At 36.1% G+C, this 27754-nt stretch overlaps 1 protein-coding gene across 1 annotated transcript in view; it reads left to right on the forward strand.

Annotated features, from left to right (window-relative positions):
- Positions 1 to 27754, forward strand: part of LOC123704798 (endoribonuclease Dcr-1) — a 48920-nt gene that overhangs the window by 14219 nt on the left and 6947 nt on the right. Inside the window, exons 18-36 of the mRNA XM_045653299.1 lie at positions 896 to 1012; positions 1921 to 2030; positions 2347 to 3251; positions 4135 to 4313; positions 10709 to 10879; positions 11258 to 11396; positions 11985 to 12067; positions 12845 to 12959; positions 13501 to 13612; positions 14442 to 14538; positions 15230 to 15315; positions 20526 to 20692; positions 21378 to 22181; positions 22821 to 22973; positions 23281 to 23418; positions 24535 to 24631; positions 25636 to 25811; positions 26244 to 26411; positions 27210 to 27297. Of these exons, the coding sequence (XP_045509255.1) occupies positions 896 to 1012; positions 1921 to 2030; positions 2347 to 3251; positions 4135 to 4313; positions 10709 to 10879; positions 11258 to 11396; positions 11985 to 12067; positions 12845 to 12959; positions 13501 to 13612; positions 14442 to 14538; positions 15230 to 15315; positions 20526 to 20692; positions 21378 to 22181; positions 22821 to 22973; positions 23281 to 23418; positions 24535 to 24631; positions 25636 to 25811; positions 26244 to 26411; positions 27210 to 27297 (3905 nt within the window). The remainder of the gene's footprint in view (positions 1 to 895; positions 1013 to 1920; positions 2031 to 2346; positions 3252 to 4134; positions 4314 to 10708; positions 10880 to 11257; positions 11397 to 11984; positions 12068 to 12844; positions 12960 to 13500; positions 13613 to 14441; positions 14539 to 15229; positions 15316 to 20525; positions 20693 to 21377; positions 22182 to 22820; positions 22974 to 23280; positions 23419 to 24534; positions 24632 to 25635; positions 25812 to 26243; positions 26412 to 27209; positions 27298 to 27754) is intronic.

Raw genomic sequence — 27754 nt, forward strand, 5'->3', positions numbered from 1 at the left:
AATAATAATATGTATTACCTGTATAAAAGTAATATGTATAATTGTATATTTATGTACCTACATCATATTAAGTGGATATCTCATTATTAAGTACAGTATTGTCCACTTATGTAACGTGACTAATGATATTGAGGACAAAATAAAAAATAAGCAGTATCAAGATCGTTCAGTCCATTTTCCCCAGGGTTGCACACTCAAAATTTTGATTTCCCTAATTGCCATCAGATTCTGGTTTACCTATACATACATGCAACACACAACACATTCAACATGCAATATACAACACATGCAGCACACAACACATGCAAAACACAACACTTATACATGCAACACACAACACATGCAACATACATGCAACACAACACTAATACATGCAATATGCAACACTATATGTTCCGTATATAAGTACGCAGTTCTGCAAAACAAATGGTCACCCAACAATAATTGGACCAATTTATGTGTCCAATTATTGTTTATCCTTAGTTATTATAGCGGCAACGGAAATGCATTATATCTAAAAATTATTACCCCCAAAAAATTTTCAGAACCGGTTCATAAACGACGAAGTTATTCACGAACATAAAAAATAACATTTATTAATATTAATTAACTTTTTAAGTCGATCAAGAAAGACCATTTGGAAACAAACTGCGAAATTCCAAAAATGAAAGTAATTATTTAAAATTCGTATATAAAATACTAATTAAAGTGAAACTTTTATTACATCGTCTCAAACTTTTTGGTCTGTGTAGCGCATGTCGCGTGACGCACGATACGTACGACAATTATCGTACAAATACGATAATTTTTAGTTAAATGTCTATAGTGTGAAAAAAAGTTTCACTTTTACCGTGGTTTCATAAAACCACACAACATTTTTATTATATTTCCACAGACTACAAATACCCGCGTTCCCGGTATACACGCGGTCTGGTGAAGTCCGTGTGTCCGTCGAACCGGCTCTAGAGGCGGACGTGAGATTGTCGCCGAGACGGGATAAATTGATACGAAGGTTAGTAATATTGTAAGAGAGCCCGTGGGAGATCGTCCTTCACCGATCTGATAACCAGATGAGACGTATTTCTTATTAAATATTTTTGACGTAACAACGTCTTATAATTCGATAGAGCCGGCTGCACGCACGAAAAAACATGACTCATGCGGCGTTACCTCGCTGTGACTCATCTGAGGCGTTCCATGTAAGGCTTGAAGTGCGAGCGAGAGCGCGGAACGAGCGACAAAGAAGCACAATACGTTGTCACGTTCAACTATCGTCAGTAAACCGACTTTACAGACAACCAATTTTTTTATGAAATATTTTTTACTAGCTTTCCGCCTGCGGCTTCGCCCGCGTTTTCAAAGAAAAACCCGCATAGTTCCCGTTCCCGTGGGATTTCCGGGATAAAACCTAGTCTATGTTACTCGTGGATAATGTAGCTTTCGAATGGTGAAAGAATTTTTAAAATCGGTCCAGTAGTTTATGAGCCTGTTCATTACAATCAAACAAACAAAGTTTTCCTCTTTATAATATTAGTGTAGATAAACAAATATGCCTATAATTGCTTGCCTATCGAAAAGTGGTCATGGCTATTGCCTATTACACTGCATTCTAGTGCAGTAGAGGGCAATACACATCAATAACAACAAATAAATAAAAGAAATATAAATATTTCAGGACAATTTTCACACACGGCACGATCTGATTCCATACTAAGCTTTCGCTTATGTTATGGAAACCAGATGGCTGATATACATACATATATAATTTAAATAAATACTTATATGTAGATAATTAACATCCAGACACAGAGCAAACATCTATGTTCATCACACAAATATTTGAAAATAAATGAAATTACTTTAAGTACTTATAAAATTATTCATCTCGATTAAAATTAAAACAAATTACTATATTTTCAGGTTTATGCGATTCGTATTCTCCGATGTCCTGCGCGTGCGCAGGCGTGGTATGAAGTTACAGACAGAAGGATCAACGCAAAATAATTATTATATAGTGCCTACAATAAAAAGTGAGATAATTTAAGATTTATGTAATTTATTAGTAGCGTAGATGTTTTAGTATTCATCGCAAAAATTTCAGCCGTTTCACTTTAAATTCCATACTAAATTTATCTTCTTTAATAAATTAAAAATTAAAACTTTTGGAGATGCGAGAAAAATATTTTTTGTCGCACTGTGATTTAAGACTACCAATTTACAGATTTTATTTTTAAAACTTTTTAGAAGTTATAAAAATATCACGTTATATAAAATCTTTTTAGTTATTTTAATAACTACCTCTAATAGACTAAAACTAAACTAAACATAATAAAAATTAATTTACAGAAACAAAACCGGATGGCAGTACTATGGTCGACATAGACTGGGCATTCCTGGAACTCATATACAAACATACAGAAGACAAAAAGCAAGAAGAATTATTATGGAAAGAAAATGGGGTAGATAAAAATGATAAAAGTATTACTCTGGAAAATATTGTTGGGAAAAATGATGATACAGTGAAAAATATTGTGGAAAATAAACTTGATAATAACGAAGAAAATCTATTAGATAAAACAGTAGATGCTAAAAATGAAAATGTGAAAAATTCAGGAAAAGAAAGTGTTTATAATATTGTAAATAATATTCAAGACATAAGTGAAAAAACTAAAGAAACAAATGTTGATACAAATTTAAATACTACAGTGGATAATATTGAAGAATCTGGGAGTCAAAGTGAAGCTAAAAATGAAGAGAAGGGAGTTGAAAGTGTTCCTACAACTACAGGAGATGAGTTAGGTGAAAACGAAGTAATAGATAGAAATACAGACGAAAACATATATAGAACTGTAGTTAAAACTATACATAAAGCTATAGATAAAAATACAGATAACACTATAGATGAAACTATAGATACATCTATAGGTAAAACTATAGATAAAACAACAGATAAAACAATAGATAACACTAAAGATAGAGCTACAGATAGAACTATAGATAAAAATACAGATAAAACAAATACAGCTATAGGTATAGATACAGATAAAATTATAGGTAAAACTATGGATAAAACTATAGGTAAAACTATTGGTAAAAATACAGATAAAACAATAGAAAAGCGTGGTGATAAAGCTATAGAGAAACGTGTGGAAAACCCTCTCCTAGCTCCCGGGGAAGTTTTTAAATTTGACCCGCAGAAATATAGTGAAGCTGTTGTCACTCCGTGGTACAGGAATCAAGATCAACCGCAGGTTAGTTAGAATATATATTATTGAAAATTAAAACATGGTAAAATCATTAGGAAAATAAATACTTAATTTATTTTAGAAAGAAAGAAAGAAAGAAACATTTATTTAACAAGATTTATTTTAAAACAAGATTTACTTATAACTTTTTATGAAATCTATAGTATCTATTTTTATTAATAAATGTTATGTTATATACCTAACTAGCTGCGCTCCGCGGTTTCGCCCGCGTGGCTGCGCTCCTGTTGGTCTTAGCGCAGTGCAGCGTGATGATATATAACATAGCCTTCCTCGGTAAATGGGCTATCCAACACCGAAAGAATTTTTCAAATCGGACCGTTAGTTCCCGAGATTAGTGCGTTCAAACAAACAAACAAACTCTTCAGCTTTATAATATTAGTATAGATAATTGTTATTAAAAAACAAAATAGTGTAAATCAAAAATTTTACTTACTATCTTATCTTAATCTTAATCTCTTTATAATATATATATAAATCTCGTGTCACAATGTTTGTCCTCAATGGACTCCAAACCACTTAACCGATTATAATAAAATTCGCACTCCATGTGCAGTTCGATCCAACTTGAGAGATAGGATAGGTTTTATCCCGGAAATCCCTCGGGAACGGGAACTATGCGGGTTTTTCTTTGAAAACGCGGGCGAAGCCGCGGTCGGAAAGCTAGTATATTATATAAATCTCGTGTCACAATGTTTGTCCTCAATGGACTCCTAAACCACTTAACTGATTATAATAAAATTCGCACACCATGTGCAGTTCGATCCAACTTGAGAGATAGGATAGTTTAAATCTCAAATCGTTTTAGAGAGAGCGGGCGAAGCCGCGGGCGGTAAGCTAGTTTATTATATGTTTAATTTATTCCTTCCAGTTCTTCCTTGTAGCCGAGATATGTTGGCACTTAACGCCCGACTCGTCATTTCCCTCGGAACAGCACGAGTCCTTCCGTTCGTACTACAGAGCTAAATATGGCGCGGAGTTGACGCAAAGCGATCAACCACTCTTGGACGTGGATCATACGAGCGCTAGGCTGAATTTGTTGACGCCGAGGTGAGTTGAATTGATAGAAAAACATTTATTTATCAAGGACAGCACAACACACACACAACATACATAGACAAGACGTAAAAGTTAAAAAAGAAAACACCACACTAAGAAATAGTAACAACAAATGAGGCAAATACTTAATTAATAACATAAAAAACACGTACAAATATAACTATATTTATTAAGGTGTGTCAATTGAGTGAAATGAATGAAATGAAATTTGCATTGAATAAAAATTGAATGAAATTTGAATTGAACGACAGTGAAATGTAATTTGAGTTGAATGGAAAGAAATTGAGTGCAATGAAATGAAGTCAAATTGAATGAAATGAAAGGAAATTGATGCAAATGCAATAAAAATTGTGTTAAATGAAGTGAAGTGAAATGAAATTGAATTTAATGAAAGTGAATGAAAATAAAATTGAATGAAATGAAGTGAAATTGAATAAAGTTAAAAAAAAAGTTAGAATTGTAGTTTACGTGGTTGAATGAAATGAAATGAAATGAAATAAATTTATTTGTCCATTTTATGTTTTACAATTAGAGTACGACAGTGGATCCCAAACTAAGTGAAATACTTGTGTCTTGGGACCCTGAGTTGCGCTTCTTGGTTATATACATATGTTATGGACAGTAGAGATTTAACAAGTAGGTAAATAATCTAATGTAATGGAAGTTAATACAATTAATAAAAAAAATAAAAGAAAAACACAAAGTACATTATTTTGCGGTTTGCAGCACGCGTGTTCGTGATAATGTGTGTGTGTGTGTGTGTGTGTTTGCGTGTGTGTGTGAGAGTGTGTGTGTGTGAGTATGTGTCATTGTTTGTGAGTGAAGGCATGTGTGTTAGCTCAGTGGTCCTTTAAGTAATTGTTCGGTTTCTTCAAAAGATAGCGTTTGTAACCATTTCTTTATGACTTTCTTGCATGTGTAGTTCGATAGTAGTGTTATGTTACAATGTTTGTTGACACTATTGTATATCCGAGGAAATAAAAATTTTGGACATCGTTTAGCTAAAAGGGAGGATGCACGAGGACATGGCAGTGAGAATGTGCGCCTTGAGGTAAGTTTTTTAAAGTCCTTTCTTATTTTTAAGGTTCTGTGAGTAGTTAACACAGCCTTGAGAACGAAGAGCTGCCTGACCCTTAGGACTGCGAACTCGCTATACAGGTCAGCTGTTGGGAAGCGGAAGGGTTTTCTCAGCATCACCTTTATGACGGCTCTTTGCGCTCTCTCCACAGTGATGAAGTTAGTTATTCCGGCGCCCCCCCAAACAGATATGCCATATTGCAGAATAGATTGACAGAGCGCGTGAAATACGGAGGTGAGAATTGGAAGAGGAGTACAATCTCGCAGTTTTTTCATTACATAAATGAGTTTTCTTGTTCGCGAAGACAATGTTTCTATGTGGGATTTGAAAGATAAGTTTTCGTCCAGTGTGATTCCGAGATATCTTATTGTTTTTACACGTTCCACTGTAGTACAGTTTTGGTCGCAATTGGTTAATTCAGGATTATTGCACGTATGAAATTTAACTTGGAGATTTTGATTAGGTTTCGATGCCTGTGTTTTGGAGAAAGCAATTAATTTAGTTTTTTTTATATTTAAAGTTAAGAGATTTCTATCAAGAGCTTTAGCTAAAGTTTGGAGTCCAGATTCTGCGAGTTTGTACACCTCATCCCATCCGGTAGAATGGAATATAATGGCTGTGTCGTCTGCATAGGATATTATTTGAGCACTATTTAGGGGTAAGTTTACTATTTCGTTTATGTACAGGGTAAATAAGGTGGGACCGAGTATGCTGCCCTGCGGTACGCCAAATTTAATTGGTAAGACCTCACTCGCTATCCCGTCTATTTTTACGTATTGTTTGCGGTCAGTCAAGTAGCTGGAGAACCAGTCAAGCGCAAGGCCCCTTATTCCGACTGATTCTAACTTTTTTATGAGCAGACTCGGCGAGATGGTATCGAACGCTTTGGCTAGGTCGATGAATACCGCCAAAGCTTGTTCGCCATTTTGTATATGCGAGGCCACTGAGTTAGTTAGCAGTATGGCAGCGTCTTCCGTCGATTTACCCTTTCTGAATCCGAATTGCCTGTCACTAATAAGATTTTGTTTGTCTAGGTAGTTAAGTAGTCTTCTGTTAACTATCTTCTCAAGAAGTTTCGATAAGATATTGAGTAGCGCGATAGGTCTGAAGTTTTCAGGGATGTCGACTGGCCCACCTTTATGGATGGGGGTTACGGCTGCAATTTTCCAGCAATCAGGGAATGAGCCTGTACTTAAACTCAGGTTAAATATGTAGGAAAGAGGTTTAGCGATAAAAGGCCTTATTTTTTTCAATAAGCGTGCCGTAATGCCGTCAGGTCCAGGCGAGCTATCAGTTTTAATCTGTGAGAGATATTTGTCGACTTCGGATTCATCAGTAGGGAGGAAGAAAAAAGAGTTTATCGACGGTGTGGCCAGTGAGTGATTGTTTGTGAGTGTTTGTTCTGTTGCAGAGAGCCTGTTTAAGATTGTATTAGAGAGATTTTTGCCAACTGTCGTGAAATAGTGGTTGAGTGAATTTAGTGTGTTGTTCTGTGTGTCATTAGCTAGTTTTATCGGGTCATTTTTGTGTGCGGAAGGATGCATGATAGATTTAAGTGTATTCCAGAGTTTTTTTGGATTATGCTTGGAGTCCTCTATTTGCTTGCTATAGTACTCGGTTTTTAGTGTGAATAGAAGCTTGTTGCAAACATTTCTGTATTTCTTGTAAGTGAGACGCCTATTTTCATCGTAGGGATGTTTTTTGGTGAGACTGTGCAGTTTATCTCTACGTTTTATACATTTGATAAGATTCGGAGTTATCCAGGGTTTTATGTTAAGCTTTTTACGACTTATGTGTACTTTTTTTGAGTGTTTATCAATGATGTTTAATATTAAAGTTGTGAATATAGTGACTGCTGTATTAAGATAGCTGCATGAAAGTACGTTTGACCACGTTAAATTACTGATGTCATTAGTAACCGCAGTCTCGTCGATAAAAAATTTCCATCGGATACGAGGAGAGGAGCTCTCTTTATGATTGATTGTAGTTGCAGCAATAGCGATGTCGTGGTCTGTTATAGAGCTTTTAAATACAGCACCAGTTTGTCCAAAGGGTGATTTAATAAATATGTGATCCAAGCATGCATTCTCTCTAGTGGGAGCGTTTATGACTGGAACAAGCCCATGCGATGCTATGACATTCAGGTAGTCGTTTTGTTTGTTATGAGCCGGATTACATATGTCGATATTAATATCCCCTGCAACAATTACTGTTTGGTATCTGCTTAATGTACTCAAGTTTTCGTCTAGAGAGAATAAGAACCTATCTATGTTTGAGTAAGCAGGAGAACGATATAGCCCTAGGATAACGGTATTTGTGTCAATTTGAATGAGGAGACTATCTGAGTCAGTTATGTTCGATTGTAAAATGGTCTTGGAGTAGATGTCTCGCAGATAGATTATTATCCCGCCGTTTTTGTTGTTCTGTGTATTTGTCCTTGCTACAGAATATCCAGGTAAAACATCTAGTATTGTGCCATCAGAAAGCCAACATTCGGTTAAAACGATAATGTCAAAATTAAGGTTGAGGTTTGTTAAAGTAACTGCAAAGTCATCAAAGTTGCGTTGGTAACTTCTTACATTAAGCGTTAGTAATTTGAAGTTAAATCGTGTATTGGAAAGCTTTTTTCTGCAATCTTCTGTGTTTTCAAAAGTGAAGCATTCCACCTGTAAGTATTTATCTAAATCATCAATAATATTAACTACAGCCATAGATGTGAATTAAAACGAATGAAAGTATAACGATGTGAAGTGCTGCAGAACGCCAACGTGCGAAAAGAGATGGAATGCAGAAAAGTATATGAATAATTCTTGCACACGAAAAGGTAGTTTTTGGGATTTCTTTGTAACGATGTTGATTGAGATTTTTTGTGAATTCAGTACTGGTATAAAATAATTTGTTTTGTTTTGTGTGTAGTATGTAAAATAGGATGTGTGTCTGCGTGATCTTAAAGGTAGTGCATATTATGTATTGATTAAGAGTGTTTGTGAGTTGAGTGTAAAATGTGTAGAATAAATAGTTGTAGTGTGTGTATAGTGTGTAATATAGAATGTGTGTCTGCGTGAGTTTGAAGGTATTACTTAGGTAACAATATTGATAAAGAGTGTTTGTGAGTTGGGTGTTTGTGTAAAGTAAGTGTTGGTTAGTGTGTTGTGTATGATATATGATGCGTGTCTGCGTGCTTTTAGAGGTATATAACAAAAATACATGAATATTCATGCGATAATTAATTAAAACATAAGTTTTATACTGATTAGGAGTGCTAGCTGTTCTTATATAATGATAATTGAGAATTTTGAGGAATTTTACGGTGTTGCCTTGGAACGCTCCATGGTTACAGTTATTGGTTTTCGGAGGTCGGGGAGCCGAGCGCCGATTCCAGGTCTTGCGTGGTCCGAATGAGGATTGATGGATTTCCTTCTTGTTTTCGCAGAAGTATGGAGCCGTTCTTTGTCCAACAGTATTTAAACCCACGTTCTTTTGAGCGAAGCTTTGCGATACGAAATAACTGGCGATTTGAACTAGTAAGCCGTTCATTAACGTACAATGTCTTTGGCGCACCAGGGACTTCTATATCGGATGACGATAGTGCATGTCTACTTTTTGCTGCTTTAAGGAATTCGTCGCGTTTCAGCCGGCGTAGAAATCGGACGACGAGATGTCTGGGCGGTGTATCACTGGTATCCTTAGGCGAGCGCCGCCGGGGCCCCACCCTTGTAGTGTAATCGATGTCGTTGTCCTCCAAAGACACTCCTATTTTGCGGGCAAATAATTTAACTATGTGAAGTGGGCTTTCGTTGGGGAATTCATTGACGCCGGAGATCTCGATTTCGTTTCTTAACGATGTTTGGTTTTGTGACTCCAGTTGTTCACGGAGACTCGATATAGTTTTATTTAAATTAATTATTTCATTGCTTTGGCATTCTAGAATTTTAATTCGAGTCTCGTAGTCGTCGAGGCGAGTGCTACAATTGGAGAGATGATCAGTAACGGCTTTCATATGTTCTTTTAATTCACTCATGTCCGAGCGAAGGAGTTTAATATCGTTTGCGAGCGATAACAAAACAGATGATTCATTCGACGGGCTCTGCGACGAAGCAATCGGGCGTCGGCCGCTGGGACGGATGGTCACGTTGTCGCGCTCGACACTTAAATTATTATTGCGCACCGGCGTGTTTGTATTGTCTCGCTTCGGTTCCTTGCATAAGCACGAAGGACATGCCCAATGCTGTTTAATTTCTTCAGATATTTTCGATACATTAACACATATGGGATGGTATGAAAGTTCGCATTTGCAGCATTTAATAAAAGTTGTTTTTAGTGACTTGTTACAAGCGGCACAGTTGTTATTCATGTTAAATGACAGTATGCGTCGTGAATAAGATTAAAAGATAAGTAATAGTGACGACTTGCCAGGTAGTTGTGATGTTGCGGTTAGAGTTGGATGGGTAAGTCACTGATTTTTGCGAGAACTAAAACACGTCCACCTTCGGTGAGATCAAAAACGCAACGAATGAATTGAATGAATTTTTTGTGCCGTTGCTGTTAATTTGTTTCTGCTAGTATTTACTTTCACTTCGTATTTTTGTTTCCTATTTCTACTCTCGCTATCTATATCTGTACCTATGTGTCGTCTGTTTGTATGTCATTTGCGTTGTTCTTTATCATTTGTATGTTTGTCCGTCCCCAGATACGTGAACCGCAAGGGCGTATGACACCGTTATTTATCTCTTTCGCTATCTATATGTCTGTCTGCCTTTCTTGTTGTTTATTTGTGTGTGTGTCCGTCCCCAGATATGTGAACCGCAAGGGCGTATAACACCGTCACTTTATCTCTTTCGCTACCTATCTCTTGTCTTTCTTGTCTACACTAATAATATAATAATTAATATTATAAAGAGGTAAACTTTGTTTGTTTGTTTGTATGATTGTTACGAATAGGCTCATAAACTACTGGGCCGATTTTTATGAAATTTGGCACAGACAATCTATAGATCCTGAGAAAGAACATAGGCTACTTTTTATTGCGAAATATGTACCACGGGCGAAGCCGGGGCGGACCGCTAGTTGTTTATATATTTGTATGTTATCTATAGTATCTGTATGTCTGTGTGCCTTTCTTGTTGTTTATTTGTGTGTCTGTCCGTGTCCAGATACGTGAAACGTAAGGACGTATGACACCGTTATTTATCTCTTTCGCTACCTATATCTTGTCTTTCTTGTTGTTTATATATTTGTATGTTATCTATAGTATCTATATGTCTGTCTGCCTTTCTTGTTGTTTATTTGTGTGTCTGTCCGTTCCCAGATACGTGAACCGCAAGGGCGTAGCCCTACCCGTATCATCGGAACGCACACGTCGCGCGAAACGCGACCGTTTGGACCAGAAGCAGATAATGGTGCCGGAGCTGTGCCGCGTGCACCCGTTCGCGGCGCCGCTGTGGGCCGCCACCGTGGCGCTGCCCTGCGTGCTCTACCGGTCAGTGCACCTACACGTACATGTACACGTGTACACGTACATGTACATATACACGTACACATAGACGAACATGTACATGTACACGAACATGTACATGTTTATGTACACGAACATAAACACGTACACGAACATGTACACGTACACGTACACGTACACAAACATGTACATGTTCATGTACACGAACATGTACACAGTCACGTACATGGTCACGTATACGTACATGTACACGTGTACACAAGAATTTTTCAAATCGGACCAGTAGTTCCCGAAATTAGCGCGTTCAAACAAACAAACTCTTCAGCTTTATAATATTAGTATGGATTTGAATGCAATAAATTTAAAAATCAACTAATATACCTATTAATAATATTTTTTCAGAATAAACGCGCTCCTCATAGCCGATGAGATACGTCGGGCGGTAGCGATAGATGTGGGTTTGGGTATACCGAAGTTGGACGACGAAACTTGTCCCGGGTTCACATGGCCCCCACTTGATTTTGGATGGAGTTTGGCTGAGGTTAGTGGTATTTTAATATTAGTTTTATAGAAAACTAGCTTTCCGCCTGCGGCTTCGCCCGCGTTTTCAAAGAAAAACCCGCATAGTTCCCGTTCCCGTGGGATTTCCGGGATAAAACCTAGCCTATGTTACTCGTGGATAATGTAGCTTTCGAATGGTGAAAGAATTTTTAAAATCGGTCTAGTAGTTTATGAGCCTATTCATTACAATCAAACAAACAAACAAAGTTTTCCTCTTTATAATATTAGTGTAGAAGAATATTCTTCGTACCATTTGAAAATGTTCTGTGATTCGTTTAGATTATATTTTATTAACTTTTCCCATTTGATTAAAATTTATTTTACTACTAGCTATTCCCCGCGGTTTCATCCGCATTTCTCCGCTCCTGTTGGTCTAAGCGTGATGATATATAGCCTAAAGCCTTCCACGATAAATGGGCTATCTAACACCGAAAGAATTTTTCAAATCGGACCAGTAGTACCCTAGATTAGCGCGTTCAAACAAACAAACTCTTCAGCTTTATAATATTAGTATAGATTGGAAAATGTACTAAATACCATAGTTACTTATTATGTACATTTATTATAGGTACTCAGCGCTGATTCGGAAAAGCACGACAAAAAGAAAGAAATAGAAGACTGGAGTAAAAGTGATGAGCCGGAGAAAGAAGAGTAAGACTTTATTTATTACTAGCTTCCGCCCATGACTTTGTACGTGCATCCACGTTTTTCCCTGTTCCCGCAATAATTTTGGGAAATCCTTTCTTAGCGGATGCCTACGTCCTAACATCTACCTGCATGTCAAATTTCAGCCCGATACGTCCAGTGGTTTGGGCTGTGCGTTTATATATCACTATATCAGTCACCTTTGAGTTTTATATATGTATATAGATTATTATTTACTTCTTTATCGTGACGTCTTAAAGCAGTTTTAATTCTAGTGTGGGAAAGGGATAGCGCTAGATGACATATATCGCTCTGTCTCTATACTTATTACAAGATATTATAAGTTATTATTTGTATTGTTGTCTCTTTGTGGAATTGCATTTTAGAGCTTTAATTTTAAAATAAAGAGCAGTTAATTAACTGGATTAAATTTTATTGTTTTTTTTGGAAGTGAAACTTCTTTACCGGTGTTGTAAAAAGTTTAGTGTAACATTTTTTCGTTACGCGTGACATTTTTCCATTACGCGTTATCTTTTTCTTATCCCTACCACGCGTGATTCGACGTATTTCTGTAAAGTTGCATATAGTAAATTATTTTTTGAAAAATAAGGTCATAAAGAAGTTTCACTTCTTACGTGTGTACACTAGTACACGCACACATTTTTTTTTTGTAATAGTTCATGTAATTCGATTAAAATTGAATGAAAATAGAACCATTGAATTAAATTAGTTTTATTTTACAAATCTAAAACTAGATATTAATCAATAAATTGTCACTTTCAGAGAAAAAGAGGAACAAGAGAAAGAAGAGACACAAGAGAAGAATGGAGAAGAGACGGGAGAAGTTAAAGAGAAGACAATCAATGATATATTGCAAGAGAAGGAAGACGCTGAAAGTGTAAGTATTTATTATTTATCTATGCTATAATATTATAAAGCTGAAGAGTTTGTTTGTTTGAACGCGCTAATCTCAGGAGCTACTGATCAGTTACAGTTTGAAAATTTCTTTCGGTGTTAGATAGTCTATTTATTGAGGAAGGCTATAGGCTATCATCATCATATCATCTCGCTAAGACCGATAGGATTGGAGCAATGCGTGTAAAACCGCGTGGAATTATCTATATAACTTTAAAATTATATATGTATGTTTATTTTTATCAGCCATCTGGTTTCCATAACACAAGCGAAAGTTTAGTATGGGATCAGATCATGCCGTGTGTGAATATTTATATATTTATTGAAGTGAAACTTCTTTATCGGGGTTGGAAAAAAATTTTGTGTAACATTTTTCCGTTACGCGCCATGTTGATTCGACGTATTTCTGTAAAGTTGCATATAGTAAATTATTTTTTGAAAAATAAGGTCATAAAGAAGTTTCACTTCTTACGTGTGTACACTAGTACACGCACACACATTAATTTTATATTTATTATTTCCAGGGTTTCGAGATAGGCACATGGAGTAACGACATGGCGTCTTCTATCCCGCTCACACTCGACGAGTTCAATGAGCCCCTCCCACATAATGTTACTCTGTGCACATCGGCTACTGGTAATTATATTTTTTATTGTACAAAAATATGTGAGTGACTTCTATGGAAGCGTGTTCCATCTTAGACCACATCTCACCTTAACATTAGGCGAGAATGTGGTCAAGCGCTTCCCTATCGACACTTAAATAAAAAAAAATATGTGTGCGTGTACTAATGTACACACGTAAGAAGTGAAACTTCTTTATGACCTTATTTTTCAAAAAATAATTTACTATATACAACTTTACAGAAATACGTCGAATCACGCGTGGTAGGGATAAGAAAAAGATGGCGCGTAACGGAAAAATGTCACGCGTAACGAAAAAATGTTACACTAAATTTTTTTCCAACCCCGATAAAGAAGTTTCACTTCAAAAAATTTTTGGGGGGGAATTTATTGATTTTCGAATAATATTTTTTGATTTTTTAAACGTATTACGTCACCCTGTGTCACTACTGCGGGTGAGTTTAAATATATTATGTGTCTTTAAAGATGATGATGATGTTTTTTTTTTAAAGCAGTTTAGTTGTTAATTTGTAAATCTGGTTTTTGATATTTGAATGAAACCGTAAATAAAAATACTAAATATGTTTTAACGGATTCATTTTTGTTGTTAAAACTGACGTTCAAGATCAGTTACAATCTTTTTAATTTATTCTTATTAAAATGTAGGATTTCGTTTTTGACAGGTTGTTTCTTTTTTGTCTCTATTTTAAGCTCTTTTTTGTTGCATTTTTCAATCATAATGCCTCGTCAAATATATCTTTATTTCTTACTTTATTCTAAAACTCGTGTAAAATTACAAAAAGTACTACAGAATATATAAGTTTACTATATTTGACCACCAGGTGGCGTAAACTGGTCGGAGCCGATACCGAAGCCGAAGAATTTCAACGCGGGAAGGACTTTCAGTATGGCGGATAGCGATTGCTCTTATATGTCTAGGTGAGTTTAAAATAACATCAATATACATATAAAAAAACTAGTTATTCCCCGCGGTTTCACCCGCATTGCTCCGCGGTCTTAGCGTGATGATATATATGCCTAAAGCCTTCCTCGATAAATGGGCTATCTAACACCGAAATAATTTTTCAAATCGGACCTGAGATTAGCCCGTTCAAACAAACAAACAAACTCTTCAGCTTTATAATATTCGTATAGATAAGAAATTGATAAATTGTATATGTATTAAATGTTTGAAGTTTCTTTAGGCGCGTCATGGCATTACCGTCACGTCATGGAGTAAGACAAAGATGTTGGTATCTTTGGACCTTGACAAAGACGTTTCTCTTTGAACACGTGTTCTCGGCAAACACGCTATTTTTTTAAGGAAAACATCCTTACAAGATTCTTATAACATTTATTATATCTAATACTAGCTGTGCCGCGCGGTTTCACCCGCGTGTCTCCGCTCCTGTTGGTCTTAGCGTGATAATATATAGCCTATATCACTCGTGGATAATGTAGCTTTCGAATGGTGAAAGAATTTTCAAAATCGGTCCAGTAGTATGAGCCTATTCATTACAATCAAACAAACAAAGTATTCCTCTTTATAATATTAGTGTAGATATCATTTCACAGTGACTAAAACCAAGTCAACAAAAAAAAATGTAATTATTTTTTTCGTCTTTTCCAGTGATTTCGACACGGACGATTCAGATCTCAACTCTGAAGGTAGTGACGATGATTCGGAAGGATTCTGCAGCAGTAAAAATACTAATGGTATGTTTTTATTTTTAAGCTATTGCATAACTTCTATCGTGGGCCTTGAGCGCGGGGACTGAATCGAGAAATTCCGTAACGAAAAAACCTCACGCTCCCCACGGGGACGGGCGGAGGTGTGGCTTGAAGGCATAGCATGCAATAGCGCAACCGCCACAGTCCCCGAGTGACACACGCATTGAGATAATATTACTTCGTATGGAGGAGACACCACGAACAAAATCTGTGCGCCATTTTTTTGCTCTAACAAGTTTTAAAAATTATTATCTAGTTAGGTACTTTTTTTTTTTTTTTTTTTTATTAATTTACACTATATTTTAACACTATATAACCTTAACAAATTTTCGCCAAACTGTAAAACAGTTTGTTGGCGATGCGCTCCTACTTATTATAGATTACCCTGGGTTATACATTGCCAAATTAGTTGATAAACAAACACTTAAATACCGCTATAAATGACATACATAGTATAAAACAAAGTCTACATAGTATAAAACAAAAGTCACATTTCTCTGTACCTATTTATACTTAAATCTATAAAACTAAGCAACGGATTTTGATGCAGTTTTGTTTTTCTTCAACTGTTAGAGTGATTCAAGATGAAGGTTTCAGTATAAATAATCTATATTATGTTAAGTTTCAGCCAACGCGGGCGAAGCCGCGGGCGGAAAGCTAGTACTAGATATTTGACAAAATGTATTTTTTTAATTTACTCTTTACAGATCCTATTTTTAATTTATTATCGTCTAGTAAAATCGGGTACATGTTACAAATTTTTGGTATATAATATTTTCTAGATCGCTGGTCATAACAATTTTTTGTTATTGGTACATAAAATTTTCTTACTTTTGACGCTCTTGTATTAAATCTAAACTGTTTTACAATTTTAAAGTCATTACTATAATATGTATCTATGGCATTTAAATATATAGCCTTATAATTTACAGGTAGGATGTTACAATATGGAAATAATTTGTCATAATTATTTTTAAACTTCTTTCGAACTTTCTTATGAACTAAATACTTAATTAATCTTACTTGTAGGTTCTTAATTTGATCTAAGTATGTTTTAAAAGTTAATCCATAACAACTCAGTCCATAACTTATTATTGAGTCAGCAAGTGCATAGTAAACAACGTACAGAGTATGTTTATTTAAAATCCGACTTAGGTAGTAAAACTGTCCCAAGACTGATCTCAAACGATTACACACATAATTTACATGTAATTTCCAATTAAAGTGTTTATCAATTGTCAACCCCAAATATTTAATATTGTCAACGACATCCAATTTACTACATACACAGTTAGTTTTATTATTATGAAAACATTCATATGTGTGGTCTATTAAATTAATTTGAAAAGCTGAGTTTTTAGCATTTTTATTGTGTGGTGAATAAATATATAGACACTTAGTTTTTTGTATATTGAGAATTATACCATTGTCATGTGCCCACTTACACACGTTCTCGAAATCACTCTGTACCTTGTCCACCATGACTGCTGTGTCGTTGCCGGCGAGCAGCAGGCACATGTCATCTGCGTACATACAGACCTTACAGTTCTTGACCACATTCGACACGCTGTTCACGTGCATAATATAACCAACCGGGCCGAAAACGGAGCCGGTCGGGACTCCTAGCTCCACAGGTATCTCAGCTCCAGTCGTTCCATTGATGACGGTACGTAAAGTTCTATTCGCCAAATATTCTCGGAACCATTGGTTAATTGGTCCCCTTACCCCACATTCGTCCATAGCCTGTAAAAGCTGCTCGTGGCCCAGCGTGTCGAATGCTTTTTTATAGTCTATAAACAGTGCCAGGACCCGCTGCCCACCGCCAAGCCCTGTGTTCACATAATCTGAAAAGTCAGTTAAAGCCGACGCAGTACTACGACCCTTCCGGAAGCCATGCTGTGTTTGAGACAATACATTATTACTTTCCAAAAAAGAACTTATTTGTTGAATAATTATTTTTTCTACAATTTTATTAATTACGCACAAGATGGCTATAGGTCTGTAATTAGAATAATCCAAATGACTACCATGTTTATATATTGGCCTAATTAGAGATTTCTTTAGTTCTGTTGGGTATTTTCCATTTGATATACACATATTTATAAAATTTGCCAAAACGGGACTGACTTTTTCTTTAACATATTTTAAATCTTGAACCCTAATTTTGTCTATGCCTGGGGCTTTATCACAGCTTAATTTGTCAATAACCTTCTCAACCTTCTCTTTGCTCACTTTTAAAAATCTAAAAGAAACATTACTCGTTTTAACATATTCATTACGATCTAAAAATTTTTGATTACATTTATGTTTTATACTTACAATTTCTTGTGTAAATGTTTTTGAAAAATTATTACATATACTCTCAATGTTCTCATTCTCGCCCAAATATTTCATTATTGTCGCATCTACATTATTTTTGCTACGTCCCAGCCATTCATTAATTTTACACCATATTTTTCTAAAATCCCCTTCACATTTTTGTAGTTCCCCCTGCTTATATTTATTTTTGGTAGCATTTATAATTTTATTTGTTTTATTTCTATACCTAGTATATTCTAATCTTTTATTCATATTTTTAGGATATTTTTTCCAGGTTCTGAATAGTTCATCTCTTCTCTCAATCATTCCCTTAATTTTTTTAGTTACCCATGGTTGTGTTTCCCTATGAGAATTTTGTACAACTGCCACTTTAGAAGAATTATAAATGCTGCCAAACAACGAACTCAATGTTTCATACAACAACAATGGGCAATTTAATGTCAACAATTCCGACCAATCAACATTATCTAATTTACTTCTAACTAATTTATTACACAAAGTATACTTTAATGTCGGTACATACGGTTCACAAACGTTTGGCACGAGATCTAAGCGCGTTCCTATCAGGTGATGATCTGACAGCTTACAGGTGAGCATGTGTGCAGAGACGCTCGCCGCGTTGCGCGTACGCACCCACACATGGTCAATACACGACGACTGCACGACGCCGTCAACGATCGCCTCGCGCGTAATCTCACTCGCCGGTATTGCACATCTTAAGCCGTATTCACACATCATATTCTTATATTGTGAAATTGTGTTATTCAGTCTGTTGTTTAACAAGTCCAAGTTTACGTCACCTATGAATAATATATCATCCGATGGTAATATCTGCTTAAGTAGAAGATCACACTCACTCAAAAATTGCAATCTGTTGGTGTTCGGCGGTCGGTACGTTGCGATTATGTGAACTATGTTTTTGTCTGTTTTTAATTTTCCAACTAGTATTTCCGAGGCTGAAGTTTCTCTTATGTCTGCGTAAAAATTCAATGAGTTCTTAGAGTATATCAATAAGCCCCCTCCCCTATTATTTTCTCTTGTCTTTGCATGTAAGTTGTATTGCGGTATTTTATAAAACGATAATTCTTCTTTTTTTACATTTACTTCCGATAGTATTATTATATCTATTTTTTCATCGCAAAGTTGTAGTAAGACCATAAATTCACTAAAGTGTTTTCTTAATGATCTTATATTTAGGTGTACTATATCTAATTGTTTTTGTTTGCCTTTAAAATATTTGCTCCAATCTTTCGTATCATTGTATCGAGTATATTCTATTCCATCATCCAAATTGTCAAGTGAAGTATCCATAAAAGATTATAAAATATATTTTAATACTGTATGTATGAGCCTTAACACAGTTACGGTAAATAATAGAATAAATACAGTATTACGTTGCTAATTACTCGACTTGTGTTTCTTCGGTTTGAATCAGGGACTTAATATCTTCTTCACATCTTATATTAAAAATTTGCTTTTCAGACTCATTTTTTTTTACCAATATGCTACAATTTTGAAACCATATATACGAATATTTTGATCTTAGCTGCTGCTTGGCGGTCCAAAAAAGTTTGCGTTTTAATGGGGTCATTTCTTCGTTAATAAAAATCCTTTGTTGATTTTCATTACCATAAATGTTGTGGTTAGTAAGAAGTATTTTTCGTTTCTTTATCCACCGGTCCCTAGCCGCCTTGGACCGAAGCGTAAGAAGGATCGGGCGCGGTCGACGCGGCTTATCGTCGAGTTTTGTTACTACCTTCTTTTCTGGCGCACCTACCCTCTTTACCTCTTGTATGTCTTTAACTGGAAGGTTTAATTTTTTGGCGATAGACTCGACCACCACTTTCAGATCTTCATTTTCGTGACACTCCACAAATGCTAGTTCTACATTTCTCTCCAATTCTTTTTGTTCAATCTTCTCCAATCTCTCCTCTAATGCCATGTTACATTTTTCTAAATAAACATTGCGTCTTTCTAAGGCTGTTATTCGCCTATCTGCTTTATGTTTGAATTCTAAAAGTTCCCCGTAGCACTCAGAATAAAATTCGACTAGTCCTGTCAGCTCCTGTAGTTTGTTTTCTATTTTAAACACTGTTTCTAGCTTTTTGTTGACTTCCGTTAAGAGATTCTCTATTGTAAGATTACCAGAATCAATGGCGATTTTCGGTGATTTGGGTGTTGAATCTATTTTCACACAATCTTCACATAAATCGTTATGCGGCAATTTCTTTGCACATTTTTTGTGAAATAATCCACCACAGGTCCCTTTACACTTAACTACATCGTCCTTTGTCGCTGACAAGAACAGTTTACATTTCTTACACTGCACCATCGTCGATAATAATAATTACTACACATCCGCACTCGGAGCGCGCGCGAGCGGAACTGTGCGGACTTATAAATAACTTACCGATGAAAGTTATTCCTTTACACTTTTCCGTATTATTTGTATTATTTATGCAATATCGTAACACACAGGAAGGCATATTTGATGTGTTTCACTTTAAAACAAATAAAAAATGAGCGTGTAGTTACGCCATATGGCGTATGTTGAGCGGAACATAAGTGATGTAGGCGGTGTCGTCTCCATATTATGTATATCTCAATGGACACACGTCGTTTTTTTTTACTATTCATGAGTTTAGATGTGTTTTTTGACGTGACAACGTCTTATAATTCGATAGAGCCGGCTGCACGCCCGAAAAAACATGACTCATGCGGCGTTACCTCGCTCTGAGGCGTTCCAGTGCAAGCGAGAGCGCGGAACGAGCGACAAAGAAGGACAATCGTTGTCACGTTCAACTATCGTCAGTAAACCGACTTTACAGACAACCAATTTTTTTTTTTATCTTATTTATTACTTCTTCCCACTCTAGCGGCTATGGGAGTACGTATAGAATACAAAACGGCACACGAAGCGGAAGCCGTGGACGTTGAACGGAAACGTCCGGTCGCACCGGCGCCCAAACCGGACACGGAAGATGCTGCGAGAGATCTAGTTGAGTGTAAGAGATTGCTGAGGGGGGGCAAGGCGACCGTGGAGGTAAAAAATTAAAAAAAAAGTAAAAAATATTTATTTAAATATCAAGCATACAATTATGATACAATCTCGTTGAACTTATAAGGCTGTTAAAACAGTAAATATGTAGGAGAAAGGATGCGGGTTCGAGTCCCGCTGAGTGATCGAGTTTTTTCTATTCTTTATAAATTTATATTTATAAAAGCATTTTTGAATGGCATTAAGGGCCGATTTTTCAATGCTTGGATAAAACTTATCCGTCCAATAAAGTATTACACGATAATATTAAAATGTCACGTAAACTGTCAAATACGGGCAATTAGAATACGTTTTTAAAATGGTGGTTTTATACATTATTCGACGAATAAGTTTTATCCAAGCATTGAAAAATCGGCCCTAAACCAAAAATATCAAATTCAAGAGATAAGAAGTAAATTTCCTGATGTAAATAACTAGCTGTGCCCAGCGGTTTCACCGGCATTGCTCCGCTCCTGTTGGTCTTAGCGTGATGATATATAGCCTTCCTTGATAAATGGGCTTACTAACACCGAAAGAATTTTTCAAATCGGACCAGTAGTTCCTGAGGTTAGCGCGTTCAAACAAACTCTTCAGCTTGATAATATTAGTATAGATGGTTCAATCCTTTACTTACAATTTTATTTAAATATCTGTTAACATGTAATTTATTAAAAAAAAAACATTTTTTCAGCACGTCGAGAAATTCAGAAAATCTGTGGAATTACATAAAAAGGAAATAATTGAAAATGGACATTTGATAACGAAAGATGAACCAATAATTGATTTGTTACCAGAAGTCAGAGAAACGGATAAACAAATAAATATTATTAATAGAGAAAACAATGATAAACAAGGAAATGCAAAAGAAGCGAATGTTTCCGAACATAAAGAGACAGTTAGCGATTTAATAAGTGCTTCGTTCAAAAATGTAACAGACAATGATGAAAAAACTATAATAGACAATAAAGAAGATTCTAGAACACCTCTATCTAAAGACAATATATTTAATAATTTAGATACAGACGAAATTTTATTTAGTAATATCAATAAAAATGACAGTCTTCTTGAAGATAAAACAATGAATTTAGAAAATGAGGAATCGATGAATACAGAAAACAAATTAGTCCAATCATACCCATATTTGAATGGAGTACAACTACAAAACGGACAAATCACATTGGAATCGATAGAACAAAATAAAAGGAAATTATTATCCGAATTGAAAAATACGCTAAAACACGAAGAGATTAAAAAATTAAACTGTTTTTCCATGAAAGACATAGATATAGATGCTCCTAATTATGTTAACGAGAAAATAGTGAACGTGGGTTTTGACAATAAGGATAAATATGAAAAGATCGCAAGCGAATGGGGGAAAAAGGAATTTCGACCTTATTACTTGGATAATGAAGGTCAGAATGGTAAAGAGTTCGATTTCGATTATCAGCCCAATTTGGAAGGACACCCGGGGCCTAGTCCTAGTGTTATATTACAGGTAATAGTGATTTTTGTAGTTTGAAGATTTTGACGGGTTTAAAACGAGATTTGAACCCGACAAAAATTTTATTTATTTGTTGTGTTTTGTTCATAATTCTATAAATTTTTAGTAGCGGTTCGCCCCGGCTTCGCCCGTGGTACCTACATGTTTACGTTTTTTTTTCATAAAAAATATCCTATCTCTCAAGTTGGATCGAACTGCACATGGTGTGCGAATTTTGTTATAATCGGTTAATTGGTTTAGGAGTCCATTGTAGACAAACATTGTGACACGAGATTTATATATATTAAGATGTTTGATGAAACGTAAAAAACGTTGAACAGATTTTGTTGATTTTTTGCGAAACATGATTACATGGTATATTTTGAATTTTACACATACTTAAGCATATTTTCAATTTATTTAGAAAGTGAGATATTTTCAGATATCTGAGCTATTTTCTATTTTAAGCTTGTAATTACTAATTACCTTATCTATCTGATAAAATATGAAATATTACGTTCAAAAGTGTCAAATAGGCTATCCAAGACATTATAAGCATAACCAATAAAACCAGTCATAAACCTTCATATTTACTTTTAAAAAAAGCATATAAAGACCTACTTTAATATTAAAATCTCACATATTTATTTTCAGGCGTTGACGATGTCCAACGCGAACGACGGTATCAACTTAGAGCGTTTGGAAACTATTGGTGATAGTTTTCTGAAATTCGCCATTACAGCCTATTTGTACTGTGCCCATCCAGCAGTACATGAGGGGAAACTATCCCATATGAGGAGTAAACAGGTAATCCCATATTATTAAGACTGTTTTTTAACCGACTTCAAAAAAAAGGAGGAGGTTATCAATTCGGCCGGTATGTTTTTTTTATGTATGTACACCGATTACTCCGAGGTTTCTGAACCGATTTACGTGATTCTTTTTTTGTTCGATGCGGGATGGTGTCGAATTGGTCCCATAAAAATTTTATTCGGAGAGGCCCAGTAGTTTTTATTTTATGAGCATTTTTGTCTGTATTTGTAAATGTTGCAAGTGCAAGTTTGAAGTCGGTTGTTTTTAACGCAGTTATCACTTGTTTCAAATTATCTTCCAGGTATCGAACCTGAACCTCTACCGTTTAGGCAGGAACAAACGTCTCGGCGCTCGAATGATAGCGTCCAAGTTCGAGCCGCACGACAACTGGCTGCCGCCGTGCCACAAACCGCCGCCCACACTGCAGCCCGGCGTCACTGTGAGTTATTCATTCATTCATTCACTCATTCACTCACACACTCATTTGTGCAGTTTTGTGGGACTTAGACCACAGAATACATAATAGTAGCTAAACGCTACAGAACGGACACTCTCCGCCTCCCGCCAAAATTAAACACTTACCTCACCCCGCACGATCAGCTTTAAAATGGTCCGCATTTGTCTGCAAGGACGATACGCAACGAAGATTGACAACATTAATCAAATTGACTTAAAGTAATTTTATTATTTTGGATTTGTGATTATCGTTTTTCGTAGAAAATGGTTAGATATTGTGCTGTTTACGGATGTATTTCATCAGAAAAACGCGAATTTTTTTTTACGCTAGTCACAAATGTGCCAACCATAAAGCGTTAACACACACATTTGCAGACTCTACAGTGTGACTGTCACAACGATAATTTTGTATGGCGTGTCCGGGGTGTGCTTAGACTTAAGTTAATGTTAAGATAAATTTGTTATAATAATTTCAATAAATAATAATAATTCCACCTCTCTACACCCCTAGCCGCTCAGCTGATGTTGCCCCCTTGTTGCCATTTCCGGTAACCTTTTTGGGAGCCCATCACCGAGCTGGCGAGTCACCGTCTGCCATTACTGTAATTTTTTTTATATTGAAAAGGCATAGACCCAACCTACCATTCCATCGAACACCTCCTTTTCATAGAACAGATTTTTAATTCCCATATTTTGCAATAGTCATACAATGGCCGCGGACTGCCCAGGACTTTATCTCTATAGTGCAGTCATGGGCAGGCTGCGGCTGGTGTCCCACAACACATTAAACATGGAGTTTCTTGCCGGTTCTTCTCCATAGATACTGCTTTCCGAATCGATGGTAAATGTTAAAAATAATAACGTAATGACGATTCGAAAGTGCTACTAAATAGTAGTCTAATTGAATAAATGAATGTTTGAGTTTGAGTTTAAATTCTCTAAAGTGCCTCTGCGTGTTGGACCTGTGTCCCCACGTAAGCCTCCCAAAGGACCGGGTATCTTCCTTCTGGTGATACCGGTGTATAATGGAGTAGAAATTTTGTCATGTGTAATAATAATTGACTTATTTCAATATAACTTACTTAAATAAAATATATAGGATGATCAGGAAGGCAAGGAGAAGAGCGTGAAAATGCCGGTCGACAATACAGGGTGTTTCATTCCGTACAACTTGATAACACAGCACAGTATACCAGGTATGTTTTTTAACTATTTTTCCGCGCGGCTTCGTCCACTCGTACAAAACAAATCCATACTAATATTATAAATGCGAAAGTAACTCTGTTTGTCTGTCTGTAACTCAATCACGCCTAAACTACTGAATCAATTTTCATGAAATTTGGTATGGAGATATTTTGATACCCGAGAAAGGACATAGGCTACTTTTTATCCCGGGAAAATGACGCAATCCCGGAAATCGCACGGGAACGGGAACTATGCGGGTTTTTCTTTGACTGCGCGGGCGAAGTTACTTTCGCATTTATAATATTAGTATGGATAAGCTTAAATTGCAGCTAAGCCTGTTTTGACGGGAAATAGTGACAGCTATATTGGCAACTATTCATCAACAAAAATATCAAATCAAAAGTTACGTCTAACACTAATGTTACGTGATTGCTTATCTATACTAATATTATAAAGAGGAAAACTTTGTTTGTTTGTTTGTTTGATTGTAATGAATAGGCTCATAAACTACTGGACCGATTTTAAAAATTCTTTCACCATTCGAAAGCTACATTCATCATCATCAGCCCATATACGTTCCCACTGCTGGGACACGGGCCTCCTATGAGGGTACAGGCCATAATCCACCACGCTGGCCAAGTGCGTGTTGGCGGATGACACATGTCGTCGAACTTTTTAATTCTTCGACATGTCGGTTTCCTCACGATGTTTTCCTTCACCGTTCGAGCAGTGGTGATGTTACAACATGCGCAGATAAATTGAAAAATCAATTTATTTCCTGCGCGCTCGCCTGGTCTCGAACCACGGACTTATCGATTCGAAGTCCTAGGTCTCACCACTGAGCCACTGCGCTAAAGAAAGCTACATTATCCACGAGTAATATATTATCACGCTAAGACCAACAGGAGCGGAGCCACGCGGGTGAAACCGCGCGGCACAGCTAGTAATTTTTAAATTTCTAATGACTGACATTTTTAAAGGCCCTAGAAACTCTAGAATATCAATATTTTTCCAGACAAATCAATAGCAGATTGCGTTGAAGCCCTAATCGGGGCCTATTTGCTAGAATGTGGCCCGCGCGGGGCCCTGCTGTTCATGTCCTGGCTGGGGATACGCGTTCTGCCTTGCCATCTCGTGCCACTGCCAGAAAACCACCCTTATGTGTTGAGGAAAACTGTGGTAGTTGACCAGGTAAGGGTAGAGTAGAATTTAGGGGCGAATAGTGGTCAAAATTGCGAAAAAATTGGGGTCAAAATGATGGAAAAGCTTGTTTTTTTTTGGTGTAAAAGTGTGGAAAATGGTGTAGAAGCAGGAAAATTTGGTCAAAATCATGGAAAAGCTTTTTCTACTATAAAAGTGTCAAAAATGTTATAGGATGATATGATGAATTTGGGTAGATTTTCTCCCTATAAATTATTTAAAAAGTCATGACTGACATGACTTTTTATATTCTTTCATAAAACTGAAAGAATAGAATAAATTCGATCGCTCTGGCGGGTCACGAGTGGCCGAGTTGGTGAGGCATTCGCCCCGGAATGGCGCGAAAGGATGCGGGTTCGAGTCCCGCTGAGTGATCCAATTTTTTCTATTCTTTATAAAATTATATTTCCAATAATTTCACAGCAGAAACCGCAAAAGCGCGCGTACGAACCGCTCTCAACGGACTCGGAATGCTCTTCAGATGATGAATCCTCTGCAGATATACAGCCACCGCCTGATGATTGGGGTTGGAAGGGGAGACCGGTTGGCAGTCTGCGGCCTTATAGAGACAGTGCGGGGAAATGGGTTCAGGTGGGTAGAAAAAAAGGGGGAAAAAATTGAAAAAAAATTTTTTGAAAAAATAATTTTTTTAGTGATTTTTGCACTTTTGTGTACTAAATTTATCTTTAAAATGGTTTATTGAACGACTATGAATAAAAAAATACCATATATAAAACTTAGTGTATAAGAATCGTGCGCATTTTTCTATAGGGAAGTTTTTTGGTAAGAGGGTTGGGAAGACTGTGTATTAAAAAAATATGTAACGAGAACGATGACAAAAAAAAAGACTAAAAATATACTTTACTAGATTTCCGCCCGCGGCTTCGCCCGCGTTTGCAAAGGAAAACCCGCATAGTTCCCGTTCCCGTGGGATTTCCGGGATAAAAACTATCCTATGTGTTAATCCAAGTTACCCTCTATATGAGTGCTAAATTTCATTGTAATCGGTTCAGTAGTTTTTACGTGAAAGAGTAACAAACATTCATACTTACAAACTTTCGCCTTTATAATATTAGTAGGATATTACTATTAATTATACTTTTATAGGAAACTAGCGATCCGCCCCGGCTTCGCCCGTGGTACATATTTCGCAATAAAAGGTAGCCTATGTTCTTTCTCAGGGTCTAAAGATTGTCTGTGTCAAATTTTATCAAAATCGGTTGAGAGGTTTAAGCGGGAAAGCGTTAAAGACAGACAGATAACAAACAGACAGACAGAGTAACTTTCGCATTTATAATATTAAGTAGGGATGACATCGACACCAATAAAAAAAAATATTAAAATACACTTATTTTTTTTTATTAAATTAGTATTTGTGTGTGTTTTCAGCCAATTTTCGGTGAACTCAAAGCGCCTCCGTCCCCCCTTCTTCGATACATTGAAGATCCGGAAGGGGAGTTGGAACAAATGCTGTCAGGTATTTATCTGATACTTTACATTAATTTATTTTTATTTTTGTTTGTGTGATTTTCTTTTTGTTCGCACAAAACTTACAAAAAAATGTGTGCGTATACTAGTGTACACACGTAAGAAGTGAAACTTCATTATGACCTTATTTTTCAAAAAATAATTTACTATATGCAACTTTACAGAAATACGTCGAATCACGCGTGGTAGGGATAAGAAAAAGATGGCGTACAACGGAAAAATGTCACGCGTAACGAAAAAATGTAACACTCAATTTTTTTCCAACCCCGATAAAGAAGTTTCACTTCAAAAACATAAATACAGTTAAACACACAACCGTAAAACCAGTCTTAAAATTGTCAGAACTAAATCTAATTTAAATAGGACCACACGGCAAGCACCAGCCTTAAAAAAATAATTATCAAAATCGATTCACCCAGTCAAAAGTTTTGACGTAACAAAACCAA

The sequence above is a fragment of the Colias croceus genome, chromosome 30 (genome assembly GCF_905220415.1).
Source record: "Colias croceus chromosome 30, ilColCroc2.1".
Taxonomy (NCBI): domain Eukaryota; kingdom Metazoa; phylum Arthropoda; class Insecta; order Lepidoptera; family Pieridae; genus Colias; species Colias croceus.